General features: G+C 40.4%; 1 protein-coding gene across 3 annotated transcripts in view; it reads left to right on the top strand.

Annotated features, from left to right (window-relative positions):
• AP3B1 (adaptor related protein complex 3 subunit beta 1) overlaps positions 1-16,214 on the top strand; it is a 238,513-nt gene that overhangs the window by 114,272 nt on the left and 108,027 nt on the right. For all 3 annotated transcript variants that reach the window (XM_074995451.1, XM_074995450.1, XM_074995452.1), the window contains 2 exons: positions 3,525-3,634; positions 11,484-11,660. In XM_074995451.1, coding sequence (XP_074851552.1) covers positions 3,525-3,634; positions 11,484-11,660 — 287 coding nt within the window. The remainder of the gene's footprint in view (positions 1-3,524; positions 3,635-11,483; positions 11,661-16,214) is intronic.

Here is a 16,214-nt window from a genome sequence, read left to right as displayed (position 1 = left end):
GCAATGTCGACGGCCTTCTTCAAAAGCATCGCGTTAAGACATCTGCAGAGCGGCGACTTGGTCATCTTACGACACCTTTGCCAAGCATTATGCCATGCACCGGGTGTTCGATGAGGATACACGCCTATCAGCAGCAGTCCTATCAAGGGCAAGCCGCACATAAGCGGACACCCACCTCCTTAATTGGGGTCACTGCTGGGTAGTCACCTATTGTGGAGCACCCACAGGGACCACTCGAAGAAGAAAGAGAAGTTACTCACCTGTGTAGTAACGATGGTTCTTTGAGATGCGTCCCCGTGGGTGCTCCACTACCCGCCCATCCTCCCCGCTTCGGAGCTCTGTTTTTGTGTTTTTCAGAAGCATCCGGGGCAGTTGGTCAAGGAACTGGCGGGGACCGGATCGCGCATGTGACCGAAGGCACGCGAAGGGCCGGCACGCATCGGCGCATGCGCAACCCGACGGAGACTGCTAAAGATTTCCTATCTGCGGTGCCGGGGTGAGCCCGACACCTACTGTGGAGCACCCACGGGGACACATCTTGAAGAACCATCGTTACTACATAGGTGAGTAACTTCTCTTTTTTTTTTTCTGGCAACATCCAACATAGCACATAGCTTGAGAATTTACTGGTTAAATCAGATTTATACTAAAAGGCGTAGAGAGAGTCTTGAAGACTGATGCATTGGAAAATGAATTAGTTAAATTAACCAGTTGGTCCAGATTGTATTTCACACATACACACTCTGGTTTTAATTTTCTGCTCACTTACCCTCACCACCAAGTAGGATTCAGGGAACATGAAATTACAAATATTATTTGGAGGAATTCTTTTTTCTTCCGCCTTCAACCTCCTTTCTCCCAAAACTGCTTATAGGTTTATTTGAAAACTGTTGCTTGGCAAGTTTGACTTGTTTTTCTTGTTCTTGCATTACAATTTATGGAAGTGATGAAGGGTACAAAATGCTCTCCAAAATAACCTAGACCAGTGGTTCTCATTCAGGGGTATGTGTGGGTGGTACACACAGCTCTTCTAGAGGGTATGTTAACTCAGTGTTTCTTAGCCTTTTTACTGAATTAAAAAATTGACTAATTTTATGTTCATCTAATTATTTATTTATCCTTTTGCATTATCCATGAGTATGATGGCAAGTTTATTGCCTATAGGCAGTTTCTTCACACCAATCAGTTATGATTAAGTTGTTTAAACAAATGTGTTGCAAAGGTAGAGAAAAAAATATTGTCTGAGAATTATATATGCTGAGGGTACTTATATACTTTTTGTATATTGTATATACTGAGGGTACTTTTTAAAAGGGATACTTTTTTTTTTAAATAAAAAAGGTTGAGAAATACTGACCTGGACTGTCAAATTTCATAAATCTTTTGTATCCATGGAACGCATACATTTTGAAAGTTAGGGTTTATCTACATGGGGACTGTCAGGACGATTAAATTCACACCTTCAGGTGATACAGATTATAGCGTATTTACATTTCATTAAATCCCTGTGTGGACAGCCTTGGTTAGAATAAAAGTGACCTTAATTTGGTTTAGAAAATTCAGTCTACATTAAATTCACACTTTTTAGTTAATTTGGGTTAATTTTTTCCCCATTCAGATAAGCCTTGATTTCTCTCTCTCTCTCTCTCTAATTGCATAATCTTAACCTTGATTGAAGAAATTAGTTTAGAGAAATGACTCAGTTGTCATGTCAAATGGAGGATGACACACACAGCTGCAGGCTAAAACTTAACAATCTTCAGAGGTTCAGGAGGTATCTATGGACAGCAATTGTAATTTTTAAGTCCACCATATTGATCTTTCCTAATTTCTAGGTGACCATGATAATATTTAAGGGATTGCCCCCTAGTACTTTGTGATTTAGAGATGTAAATTGAAAACGAATGAGCTATGTGTTGGGTGAACTGTTTAAATATAAGGATGCTGTGATCTATTTGAGGAAATAGAAAATTCTCCAGTGATTGTTTTAAAAGTACATATATGAGGAAAAATAGTTCAGTTTTTCCTAATGGACATGAAGATTAAAAATAAAAATAGCCTCTGTTACATTGTCAGTCTGTGTATTTATTGCTTTGGTTTCAGCCTTGACTGTGTTTGACTTTTCCTTGTATTTCTTTATGTGAGAGTATTTGTGCACCAATGAGGTTTTCGAGCTTCAAAAAACTGTTATTTCATACAAGTTGATCAGGCCACAGTTGTTACTTGCTACAGTAATGAGCACTCCAGCGCATGGTTTAGACATAAATCTTCAAACAGCTTACCTATTTAGGATCCTTATTTGAATGTACTAGAGATTAGGTTGTGAATTTAGAAGAGAGGATCCAGGATTGGTGTCTGAGTGTGCAAATGTACAGTATTTTGTTGTTTTTACTGTTGAATTAAGTGGCAATTTTCTGAATAAACTATTTTTAGAGTCGTTTTAAATATGTGGAATAATGTGTGGCTCTACAACGACTTAAGCAAAATTAAAAATAATAAGTATAGACACACTATGGCTACGTCTACACGTGAAGCCAACATCGAAATAGCTTATTTCGATATAGCAACATCGAAATAGGCTATTTCGATGAATAACGTCCACACGTCCTCCAGGGCTGGCAACGTCAACGTTCAACTTCGACGTTGCGCGGCACCACATCGAAATAGGCGCTGCGAGGGTACGTCTACACGCCAAAGTAGCACACATCGAAATAAGGGTGCCAGGCACAGCTGCAGACAGGGTCACAGGGCGGACTCAACCGCAAGCCGCTCCCTTAAAGGGCCCCTCCCAGACACAGTTGCACTAAACAACACAAGATACACAGAGCCTAAAACTGGTTGCAGACCCTGTGCCTGCAGCATGGATCCCCAGCTGCCGCAGCAGCAGCCAGAAGCCCTGGGCTAAGGGCTGCTGCCCACGGTGACCATAGAGCCCCGCAGGGGCTGGAGAGAGAGCATCTCTCAACCCCCCAGCTGATGGCCGCCATGGAGGACCCGGCAATTTCGACGTTGCGGGACGCGGATCGTCTACACGGTCCCTACTTCGACGTTGAACGTCGAAGTAGGGCGCTATTCCGATCCCCTCATGAGGTTAGCGACTTCGACGTCTCGCCGCCTAACGTCGAAGTTAACTTTGAAATAGCGCCCGACGCGTGTAGCCGCGACGGGTGCTATTTCGAAGTTAGTGCCGCTACTTCGAAGTAGCATGCATGTGTAGACACAGCTTATATCTTAATTAAAAGGAATGGGCAGGAAGTGTGAATATTTGCTTTTGTTATCTGTTACCACAATCCCTCCACCTTTTGTTTTCCTCTCATAACTTGTTTGTTGGAGCAGGGTTTGTCTTCAGTTTTCTAGTGTGATCTGTATATTTGTTAGTATTATAAATGAAAGTAGTTCTGCAGTTAAACTTGTTAGATCATGTACAGTTGCTAAACATTAGATAATTTGATGCACATGATTTCTGTTCCGTACACATAAACACTTTTTTAAAATAAGTTGTAACTTGTTTTTGTTGTTTTCAGAAATAGTAGTTGCTGAAAGTGTGGTTGTCATTAAGAAACTGCTACAGACACAGCCTGCGCACCATGGTGAAATTATTAAACATATGGCAAAGCTCTTGGACACTATTACTGTGAGTAGTTATGCATATTTCTGTATTTTCATTGCTAACTCAGTAAAACAGCAATATTGTAAGTGATAATGGACCAGAAATGGAAGTAGACACATAAGAAAAATGGAACATTTATCTTAGGTAGGAGAGAGAGCAGTTGACATCTTCCATTTTGGTTATTTCTCAAAAGTGGGACAATATTTAAGAAAAAAGCAAATTTAAAAATTAGTATTGGTAATTCTTTATGGTAAGCTGAAGATGGAGGAATACTTTAGGGTGAGAAATAAGTTTAATATTGAAAATAGAGCAACCATAGTGGTAGGCTTTAAGGAAACTTTTTCTTATTTAAGTATTTTTGTTTCTATGCTTTTGTTGTTTCCAATTAATATTTTTCCTTTGAGAGATCATTTTTATTTTCCCTGCATTTGATGCTTATAGAAACAGCTCTTTTTAGCAAGTCATCTTGTATCTCTTATTTCATGATGTTAATGCTCAAGTTTTAAGAGCCAGATCAGCGTATTCTGTCATGGTTGTATAACATATAAAGTTACTAGAAGATTTACCTGGCTTTGCTCAGGTCTGTCAGGGCAGGGGGCTTCACGTGTGGTAGGGGTGTGTGTGAAGGAGTCAGGAATGGGGCTTGGGGATGTGGGGGACTCAGGGCAGTGGAATGGGGTCTGGTGGCTCCCTGCTGGGAGCTTGCCCAGTTTCCCCTGTGGCTCCTTGCATCTGGGGTAGGGCTGGGCTTGTCTGGTGGCTCCCAGTTGTTGGGCAGAGCCAGCTGGCCAGCAGTGCTCCACCAACATATTTGGGTACTGTGGCCAAGGACTGTGCAGGGAAGAGTTTGGGGGCAGAGGGGGCGACTAACCTGTACAGGTGGTGAGGAGTATGGAGAGACCCAGCCCCTGCTGGCCACTCTCTTCCCTGTGGTCACTCTGCAGCATAACTGTCCCTCACATTTGCTTTCTCAAGTGATCATTGCAGAGCATAACTGTCCCTTCTCTCAGACCCTTCCCTTTCCATGTTACAGAAAACAATCACATTCTAGGCACTTTTTATTTTCCTGGTACAACCAGTCCCTGATCTTGCTTTACGTTAGGATGAGAGGAAGATGTATAATAAATTTGGTGGTCCCGGCTCTTGCCATATAAAAGGAGTTCTTGAACAAACAGACTCACAGACAGACAGATGGATGCAGAAATTCTCTCAAGTAGGTACAGATCTATAGGTAGATAGATTTCTAATATTTACAAATAAGAAACTGAATTAATAACTTTTTGTAAAAAGTTATGCATATCATCTAACCGCTTTCATTATATACCATTAAAGCTCAGTAAAGTATATTAAGTATAAATCTTAAAGTATATTAAGCCTAAACTAAAAGGAAATATAGTTCTCCATATATTACTTTGTTTTCTTGGTAGAAGCCTTTACATACAACATGCAACGTGGCAACAACCGTATTTGAATTCAGCAAATCCTAGCAATCATAAAAAAGACTTGCTACCGTCTTTTGATGAAAAAATGCCAGATAGTTAACTTCTCAGAATACCCAACTAATCTATAAGTTACTAGAATACTTCTAGAATACTACTGCAGTGCTTCTATCCATTTGCAGTTTTTTTCCCCTCCTACTTGTTAAATTATTATTCTTATTTAGGCTTGGCAGGATTCTGTTTTAATCGATAACTGTCTGTAAACGTTGATTTCAGCTGACACAAAGAAATCGACAGGAGAAAATCAATCAAGAACAGTTGGCGTGCCTGCAGGGATAGGGTTTCACCAGCTTTGCCACCACGCAGGGAGCTTTCTGTAGGCTTGCTGTCAGGAGTCAATGAGTGAGTTCCTGAGAGAGGAGCTGCAGAGGGTTTTCAGTGCTATCTCAGGCCAATGTCACCTGCCCCTTGTCGGCCTCAAGGTGAAGAGAAGGTTGTGGTCTTGCCATGATAGAGCTTGAGGCCATGAGCAGGACTGCAAGAAGGAGATGGCATATTTCTTGGCCATGAGAGAGGTTATTCCACTGCTCATTGGCTCCCATGGCAGTCTACAACAGACATTCTGTGGTGAACGTATTCTATAAAACACTAGCTTATCATGCTAGAGGTCTCTGCTCTGCCCTCCCAGGACTGCAGCCTTCCCCACACCTTGTGCTTGCCAGGATCAAGTGTTACTGGTCCTGAGACCAAGCAGGGAGCCCTTTGCAGCTCTGCTGTTGTGGCCCTACTTTCTCATTTGCTAGCTAGTAACAAGGGAGCCATCCCTAGGCAGGAACTGTTCATCAGCAGGGCAGCGGTCAATAACTCATAGTACTCCTTGAAGTCCTGTCTAAAGGTTCCACTGAACTGCACCAGGATGACTGCAGTTTCCCCTACACTTTTATCGTTTGTGTCATGACACATGTGACTACCCAGGGAGCCCACTGCAGCACACTATTTAGACTGTCTTAGCCCTGGTCTACCTTCACAAATGTAAAAATAATTGACATTTTAAAAAAATGAATTTTGCTAAGCCTGTTCCTATTGCAGTAGTGATTGGAACCCATCTTTATTGTGCTAGATGTTCTACAGATACATAAAACAGGTTACTGCTTCTCTGAAGAATGTATAATTTGAAGTATGTTCTAAATTAGGTTCTCCATCTCATCAGAGATTGGAAGGGGCACGTTGTACTCTGGAGCAAACACTCCCTGTTCTGCTGCCTGTGCTGCTTTCTAGGTGTTGGGAACTCTGAGTTTGCTTCACCTTCTCTTGCTCTCATCTAATATTACTAAGTCAACTTCTTTCACATATTGGTAGTATTTTGCTTCTGTCATCTTTCATACTGTTTCAAGGATATCTCAGTTGCGTCAAGGTGCGTAGCTTGATCGTGAAACACATGTGCACATATAATTTTTAATCGAGGTAGGAAGGAATACTTTCCACTGGGATGAAAAGAGAATGAAAGGTTGCCAACTTTGTCAGTTTGAGGGAGATTAAGGTGGATACTTGGCAAAGGAGAGCTGAACACTTTGAAGGGAAATTGTATTGGGGCATGCCATTGAGGAGGGATTAAGAAGCTTTGGTAGCTAGGAAAAGAGAGGTTACAATTCTTGCCGTTAGAATAGGATTGGAAGGTATTTTGGGGAGTTGTTTTAGGGCACTTCCTCCCCTCCCTTTGCGTCCTGATCAGAAAATCATTTTTGTGCAGGGAAGCAAAGAAATCTGTGGGGGACATAAATTCTGTTTATGTGCAATGGTTCAGATTTCTTCCAGGAGTAATATAACAGGGGAGTTCTTGAAATATTTCAATGTGGGAAAACCATTCAGAAAATATATATTTTTCTCCTGCGCCTTCTCAGGCACGTTCCTATAATCTAGCAGACAGTTATCTATTTTACCTTCTTTCTTATCCCCACTAAATTTCAAAACTTAAGTTCCGTTTGGATGCAGAATATTAGGCCTAACTTGCTCTTAATTTCGACATCTGTTGGTTCTTTCTTTGACAAATTTGAGTAAATAGAATTGGTTTCTGCAATATTTACTTTAGAATGCTGTGTTGTAGAGCAGGCGTGTCCAGCCCGCGGGCTACGTGCGGCCCTGGACAGCTAGTAATGCGGCCGCACAAGATTGTAAACTTTTAACATTTATGTGATTTATATACATTAACTATATTATATATTTTATATGCGGCCCAAGACAATTCCTCTTCACTCAATGCAGCCCAGGCAAGCCAAAAAGTTGGACACCCATGTTGTAGAGTAAGATTTTAGTTGAAAACACAATAGCTATTGAATTAAGCTACTTACTTAGTGTTCTATAAAATCTTTCTCGATGTCTTTTTCTAACTGTTGAGCAGCCAAGCCCTTGTTCGCTGTCCCCCAACCCTCTTCTCCCCTACCCCGCCCCTGAACAAGTTAATGGGTTAAAATGGCAGTAGAAACTGCCTTCTTATATTAGGGTTTGAAAAGTGCACTTAACCACTTGCTCTGGGCATATAGAATAAAGCATCAGGCAAAGTAATTTACCATCCTGTTTTCCTTTGAGGATAATGCAAAGCAGGACTGCATAATGGAAGTATTATTTCCTGTATTTTTGTCAATTCAAGGTCCCTACTTATCCCGTACTGAAAAAGGCAATGAAGGAGTAGAAGTGCCTTTATTTCTTGTTTGCTGTTTTTGAATGGCTTAGAATGTCTCAAACAATGAGTGCAGGATCATATACTTGCTATTACATGGGTGAGGACTGAGAGACTTAAACGGGGAAAAAGAAATCTGAAAATATTATGTGATTCTGACCCCTAACAAATTCACTGACACGGAAACAATGGGTTCATCAGTTCCATATATGCTTATACATTAAAGTGGCTTTTGCTCAGGTTTGTTTCAAAAAGTCTCTAATTGACATTGATCCTTGTTGCACAAAACTGTGTTTAATATATACGGTATTTATTTACAAAGAAGGCTAGTGACATTGGTCAAAAGAGGAACAAAAAGGTGAAACAGACTACCTTTTGTCATTCTAATGAAGCTTCATACTGGTGCAATTTTTAATCTGAATTTCAAAAATTATTTTAAGTGGCTATAGTTCTTGCATTAACAGTTGCATTATGTGAAGTATTATAATAATTTAACAGACAAAGCACTGGGAGAAGTAAAATAAATGCAGTGGCTTAAATATTTCTGAGAAGTTACAAATTTTAGGCCCCTATTTAACTTAGAGAAAGTATTAAATTGTCAATTATCTGAGAAGAGTCAATAGACTTGAAGGGGTGTTTTATGAAGGACAAACTGTATGCAAAAACTCCTGATCTGATGCAGCTACTTAAGCAGAATAGTTGGTGCTCTCCTGTAAAATTCTAATTTTAAACAAGTATCTAATGAAATATTTAAGAAAAATAAATCTAGCATAACTGAAATCTGAAGTTGCCCATATATTCTTATTTAGAGGTATGTAGCTGTACTGCAGGCAACTTGAACTGTTCCTGTACTGGAAAATGTAATGTACCACTCAATTACTATTCTTTAGCCCAATTTAAAATAATAGATTGGGAGTAAGGTCTTAATGCAGTGTAACCTTTGGAACATTAGAAATAACCTCTTTTCCTTCTGAGATTGGTGTACAATAATGGCATCAGTCTTATCACTTTACATGAATTTATTTTCTAACTGTATTTAAAACTTTTTTTACTTGATGCTTCAGATATGTCTCTACTTGCTCTTATTCAGTAGACTCACTCCAATACAGTTAAAATACTGTGAGTGTTGCAGGAGAACATGCTTTGTCTTAGAGCTTTATGGTTCCTTCATTATATTATTTTGGAGTTACATTAACCCTAGCTTGCATATCTTTTCTATATTTGAACTTTTCATTGATGCTTTTGAGATTTTTTTGTGGGGTAGAACTCACTAAAGTTGAACCTCTCTAATCTGGAACAGTCTCGTCTGGCAAAATCTGTAATCTGGCATTATTTAAATTAGCCACATGACCACTTATCATGGGTTTGGCCAAGTTTCCCGTGGCCCCATAAAGTTAGTTTACAGCCGCCAGTCTTGGCTCTCAGTTTTCTGTGCTGTTATTTAGCTGTAATTTACAACTAAATGTCATGTTAGAGCCCAGTAAACAGTGGAAGTGTTGGTAATGTGCTAGAAAATATTGACCTCCTGTTGTGCAGCAAATTCTCACGTCTCGCACCAGTCATGTCCCTGGAGTGCCAGATGAGAGAGGTTCAACCTGTACTCTATTTTCCCACATTCTGTTTGGTTCCTCTTTATTGGTGGGAGTATCCCATGTTTTCCCAGGAAACACTTACTTTTGTTTGAATTGAGCTGTATAGTTGCAACTGTACAAAATATAGCATAAAATACCTTGGCCTGTATCTATATTTTTAACACAGTTCCCTAGACCTACATACGTTGATTTGCATTCTGAGTTTTGAGACTGCTAAGAGGGGAAAATAGATATTTATTACTGTTCTGATTTTGAACCTTAAATAACTCACTTAACAGAAGAATAGCCATACCAAAGGTCCATCTAGCTGAGTATTATGTCTTCTGAGGGTGGCCAATGCTAGGTGTCCCAGAGGGAATGAGCAGACCGGTTAATCCTCAAGTGATCCCTTCCCTCACTCATTCTCAGCTTCTGACAAACAGGCTAGGGGTCATCATTCCTACCCATCCTGGCTAATAGCCTTTGGCGGGCCTATGCTCCATGAATTGATTTAATTCTTTTTGAGGCCTGTTAAAGTCTTGGTCTTCACAGCATTCTCTGGGAAGGTGTTCTACAGGTTGACTGTGTTGCATGAAGAAATGCTTCCTTTTGTTTGTTTTAAAACAGTTACCTATTAATTTCATTTGGGTGACCCCTAGTTCTCATGTTATGGAAACCAGTAAATAACATTTACTTATTCATTTTCTCCACATCAGTCATTATTTTGTAGATCTCTGATATCCCCCTTTAATCTCTTCTCTTTTAAGATGAAAAGTCAATCTTTTTTAATCTCTCCTCACAGCCATTCTATACCCCTGATAATTTTTGTTGCCTTTTCTGAACTTTTTCTAATGCTACTATATCTTTTGAGGTAAGGCAAGCACGTCTATGTGCAGTATTCAGGATATGGGAATATCACGGATTTATATAGAGGCAATAAAATATTCTGTTGCATTCTCTATCCCTTATTTAATGGTTCTTAACATTCTCTTTGATTTTTTTTGACTGTGGCTGCACGTTGATTGGACGTTTTCAGAGAACTATCTAAAAGGACTCCAAGAGCTCTCTCAAGTTGCAATAGTGAATTTAGTCTCCATCACTTTGTATGTATGTTTGGGATTGTGTTTTCCAATATGCATTCATCTATCATTTTGTTGCCCAGTTATCTAGTTTGATGAGATCCTTTTGAAGCTCTTCACAATCTGTTTTGGACTCATCTGTCTTGAACAGTTTAGTATCTGCAAATTTTGTCATCTCACTGTTCTCTTCCCCTAGATTGTTTATGAATTTGTTGAATAGGATTGGTCCCAGTACAGACCCCTGGTTGGTTACCCCTCCTTATTCTGAAACCTGACCATTTATTCCCATACTTTGGTTCCTTTAACCAGTTACAAATCCATAAGAGGACCTTGCTTCTTATTGCATGACAGCTTACATTCCTTAAGAGCCTTTGGCGAGGAAACTTGTCTAAACATTCAGGAGGTGAGATCAATTTGATTTTGAGCTCTCATCTCTCACAGATTCCATGTCTAACTTGCCTTATATTTTTGAGAAAAAAATTCTTATTTAAAATATTGTAATGAAAATTCAGGCACATTATTTTAGTGAAGTGAAAAGTGTTCAAAATAGCCTTATAAAGAAGAGCTAGCAACAATCTGAACTATGTCTCTCGTGTCTTTAAAACAAATGACCTGGAGTTGAGGGAGTTTATTGTAAAAAACCAAACCAAAACAAACCCACCTCAACCCCTTCCACCAAACATTGTTTTGTTGCTTGAAAATAAACACAGTGATGTCTAAAATGGCTAACATTGTGCCATTGAAGGTCATGTTGGGAAGGCGGAGCGGTGGCGAGGGCACACCGGTGTCCCATTCCCCTCTCTTTCACTTACTTGCATTATAAACATAGACATGTCATATTGTCTGTGTGCTGCTGTTTCTGCTAGTGCACTTTATCCTGTTTGTTCATATTGGGAGCTGTTTGGCACAGGGACTGTCTTTTTATGTGCACGTACACTGCCCAGCATAATGGGGCCTTGATCCATGCTGGAGCTTCTAGGTATTACTGCATTAGCAGTAGTAAATAGTTGATTACTTGCATACTTCTGTATATGCCTATTTAATAGCACATGAAAGTTACAAATGAGTATATTTGTGAAACATATACTTAACTCTTTTGTCGTTTAGGTTCCTGTGGCTAGAGCCAGCATTCTCTGGCTCATTGGGGAATATTGTGAACGAGTTCCAAAGATTGCACCTGATATTTTGAGGAAGATGGCTAAGAGCTTCACTAACGAAGATGACCTTGTGAAGCTGCAGATCTTAAACTTGGGAGCAAAATTGTATTTAACCAACTCAAAACAGGTAAGAATGAGACTATATAAAAAAAGCAATCGTTTCTTGCAGGGTCATCCTTACCTATATGTAGAATATGCAACTGCATAGGGCACCACTGGGTCTTAATGTCCATCTGTCCACCTCTTTCTGCCCCTGTTCTGTGGCTCTGCTTCCTCCAGAGAAGATCCACTTGACTTGAAAGTGAAAAAAACTGACAGACCTATTTAGCCGAACACTGAAGCTGTGAATGAGCCATTTGACTGGTAACAAAGCCATTTAAGAGGCATTTGCCAACCCTGGGTATATATACTGTCAGTTTCTGAACTTACTATCTTAATCTACAGGATCTTAGTCTAAACTTTGCTTTAAAAATATTCCATTAATATGTTGCTGAACACATGAAAAAATCATCATCCCTCCTCTCTGTGCTGTCATAAAGTGCAGGGATGCCAGTTCAATAGTAGTGCATAGGGCAGGGGTGTCTAACTGAACTAGCAAGACTTTTTTTTCAAATTCTGTGACGGAATCAATACTTCAGAAGTCAGTATGCATGTGAGTATGAGACAGTCCTTAATAAAGAACATCAAACCATACTTTTTGTCACTCCTGTTTTAACAGTGGACACACAATGATTTTTACCATTTAGAAAGTTGTTACCTCCATCTCCACACTTAACCTGCCTCAGCCCCCAAATCTATTCTCCTGTTCCCAAGCTTTACCCCAATCCTGCAAACTGCACCCCATCTCCAGGCTTAACTCCCATAAGCCTCCTCATCCGCAATATTTACCTGCCTGAGATGACCGCCTCTCCTGGTGCGTCTTCTCCCACCCCCGCCACCTGGGAATTTATTTTAAGGTCTGTTTGAAGGGAAGTGATTGATTTCAGCTGGGGGAAGCTGAAAGCTCAAGGTTGGGGGCAGACACCTTGCAACGCTCCAAGGCATGACAGATTGATTATGCCAGGTGTGCATCCAGCCCCACTTGCACAGTTTTGATCGTGGCGGGAGGCATTTGCATTGGACAGCAGCTTCCGCGTGACTGGGAGGCAGGGCACTCATGCCCTCTCTCTGCCAGCTGATAGCTGCCTGGCCTCCTCCTCCTCTTTCCCAGCCGTGCGCCAGCAGGACAGGCAGGCTCAGCTGCTCCTCCTCACATTTCTCCTTTCCCTGTGTGCAGCATGTGGGTGGCTGCCAGCTTTCCCTTCCGGGCTTCCTGCCGCCACTGAAACCACTTGCGACTCTGGAGGCTGCTGCTGCTTAAACAAGGAAAACCTAAAACCTGTGTTAACGGTGGGCTTTATTTAAGCGGCAGCAGCTTCCAGAGCCATAAGTGGAGTCAACAGTGGCAGGGCTCAGAGCCACAGGTTGCCAACCCCTGACATAGGGCCTTCTAAATCCTAAGGATGTCCCTGCTTTCCTCGCACAGAAGAGTGTGTTTTGTGCAAGCTGCATGGATTTGCACTCATATCTTAAATAAACATCTGAAAAGTTTTACATGTGCAAATTTTTTACCACATCACTGACTGGACCCAATGCTAGTAGCACACAGGAAAGGGGGTCTGTGTACTTGCCCAACCACTAGGATTGGGTGAAATTTAGCAAGTCCATTTGCAGGGATTTGATGATTTCGTCTTGATTTTCAGTTATTTGGGGTAATGCTTTCAATATAAAACCTCACTGGGGGCATCCAGAGCCCCCGAACCTTTTCATTCACCCCCCAGAATCCTGAGCAGCGTGCTCTGGGCAGCACTTTGGGATGCCTGGAGAAGGCTTGCCCTGGCCCCCACCTCACCACCTTCATTCCCCAAGGCACAGAGCCAGCTGTCCTGCTTTGCCTAGAACCCCAGAGAGTGTGTTGGCCCGACTGCTTTTGGAACTGTTTTGACTCTCACCAGATGGACTAAACCCACTCTTACTTTTACTTGGGAATAGACTGTTGGCCTGCGTTCCTCTACACTGTGGTGCCCATTTACAAATGCTGAGGGAAAATTAAGTAACAGTGTACCTATTCCTTCTCCATATTCAGTAGCGCTGTTCAGAAAGTGCTTCTCTGATAACTATATTGTTTGCCATTGTGTGACACTGTAGGGAATTATCTAACTAGATGAGTTAAGGGATGAGTTTTGTTTTAAATAATCATTGTAGTAATAGTCAAAATTTATTTTTTGTTATCCATGTGTTCAGTTTATACTGTCCCCATTTTATACGGTTCTACTTTGTATATCTACTTTGAGTTTCATTTGAAGGTATTACTTTTTTTAATCTAAAGAGGAAAAAGATGCTATGCCTACACTAAATTGTCATGTTTAAAAATGTCAGTCAACTTTTTAGTTAGCAGAGCAATAGGATATATATATTAGCAAAGGAAAAGAGTAAGAATGTTAGTAATCCTTTCTTAAAATGTTGAGGGAAGAAATAAGCTGAGGGAAGTGACAATCAACATCTTGAAATCTCATGAAAAACTTATTATTGTCAAACAAACTTTTAGAAATCGTTAAAAGAAAATACACTTAACAGTTTAGTTTTGTTTCATGGCACATTAAAGCCCCATTTCAGTCTAGAAAAAGTATGAGAAAATGCATCTTGCAGGTTTGGGGTTACTAGTACTTGATGTTTTGTGTTTGATAGTGTATATTTTCAAATGCTGGGTGTGTTATTCATTTTTTTAAATTCATTTTTATTTAAATATTAACAGGAGTAAATGAAAAAATTTATAAAGCAAATGTATATTCTTGTGCAAATTCTAACAAATTGGTTACTCCATTCTGTAAATGATACAAGTTTAATTTTAAAAGCTTTATTATTAATTATTGAAAGAGTTGTCGTTGTGTAGATAATTATACTGGCTATGGTTACACTGACTTGAACTGCCCGCAGCAGGATGTGCAAATGACCGGCCTCAAAAATGCAAATGGCCACTCATTTGCATATTAGCTCACTGGAAGACACTGCTGCTGGCACAAAAAAAGCTGTGTAAATGTGTTTCTGCTGGCAAACCCCTCCCCCCCACCTTTGTCTGCAGCCCCTTTTGCCTGATTTTTTTCCAGGCATAAGAGGCTGCCAACAAAGGGAGGGTGTCATTGTCCCTAGAAGGGGAAAGAAACCTGCAGGAGTTGAACTAGGTTAGACCTTCTGGGAAAACAAGTGTGAATTCTGGGGTGGCTGTGAATGGATTGTGTCCATAGAGAGGTATTGGCTGGAGTCATGGTGCAGAAGGGAGCATCCATTTAGTAGACCACAGAGAGATCAGAGGTTCAGTTACCTCAAAACTGTTACAGTTCCCTTTTTTTTGTAACTGTCATTTCATATTTTTTTTAAATTATTCCTTATAGTCATAGAGAGAATTTCAGAAACTTGTAGACAGGCACCAGTGTACCTGTTTATATTCATCTGCGGATAATGTGAAAAACTCATGCTAATTCTGATGAAGATCCTGTGTATTCTGTTGTGTGGCTATGGAATATAACATTTTTTTCCATAATGCTACAAAGCGGAGCATTTTTGTCGTGAAAGTTATCCACTTTTCTGTACCTAGGTACCTGAAGTTTTTCTGGCTCCCTGTCCTGCCAGACCTGCATGCCTCTTGCTCTCAAGTTTTCCCCTCAAGGGGAAGCTAATTGGGTTGCAAGGTATATTCCATGCACTATATGACAGAGCCAAACAGCAGGGTGGTCTTGACCATTCTCCCTTTCTCCCCTTTTCTATGAATCAACTATTTGCAGTATGAATTTCTCCTCTCGTTCACTTAAGGTCTGCATAAGATTGCATCAATATGCTTCAAAAGAGTTTTCACAGTAGTTAGCAAAAATTTGTTGTGCACACATGTGGCCTTTGAGAGTAAGGAACATTGATCCATTTGGTGACCACCCCCGCCCCTCCTTCTGCATCCCATGTAGTAACATTCAAAAGCAGTAGGAAAGTATTTCAACCTCTTTGGACTCTCAGTGACGGTCTTGAAAGTTGCAATACTTGAGCATAAAACCTTCAGTAATGGACTGAACTGCAGCATGAAAGGGCAGAGCTGGAATTCATATGCAAACTTGACACTATCAGACTAGATCTCAACAGAGACTGGGAATGGCTAGCTCACTAAAAAATCATATTTCCTCTTTTGTTATTCTCGTCTTCTCATCAATTTGTTGGGAGTGGGCCACATCCACATTGATTGAATTGATCTGGTTAGTAGTGGTCCTCCGCATAGTCATATGCACTCCCATGTTTGCACATACGCCTGCCAAATGGAAGTTTCCACTTTGTGGGTTTGACAAAGTGGTCTCCAGCCCATGAAAGCTTAGTCCAAATAAATTTGTTAGACTTTAAGATAGCATGAAACGCTGCATTGTTTTTTTGTGAAACAAACTAACACGGGTACCCTTCTGAAGCTTGTCTTCATACTGAGAAGTCCCACAGTGGTCCTGGTAGGGAATAGGTGAAGCCCACAATTTATTTTTGAAAGTGCAATATACGGTTTTGGTAGTATCTTCCTCACAAAATAGCTTATGGGCTCTTTAAGTTTTATTTTTTGCAAAATCCTACTGTATTTTAAAGTCAGACCTTTCAAAGGGAAACTTAAGTTCTCATA

Source organism: Carettochelys insculpta, chromosome 5 (assembly GCF_033958435.1).
Source record: "Carettochelys insculpta isolate YL-2023 chromosome 5, ASM3395843v1, whole genome shotgun sequence".
NCBI lineage: Eukaryota > Metazoa > Chordata > Testudines > Carettochelyidae > Carettochelys > Carettochelys insculpta.
This window is presented reverse-complemented; position numbering and strand designations above follow the sequence as displayed.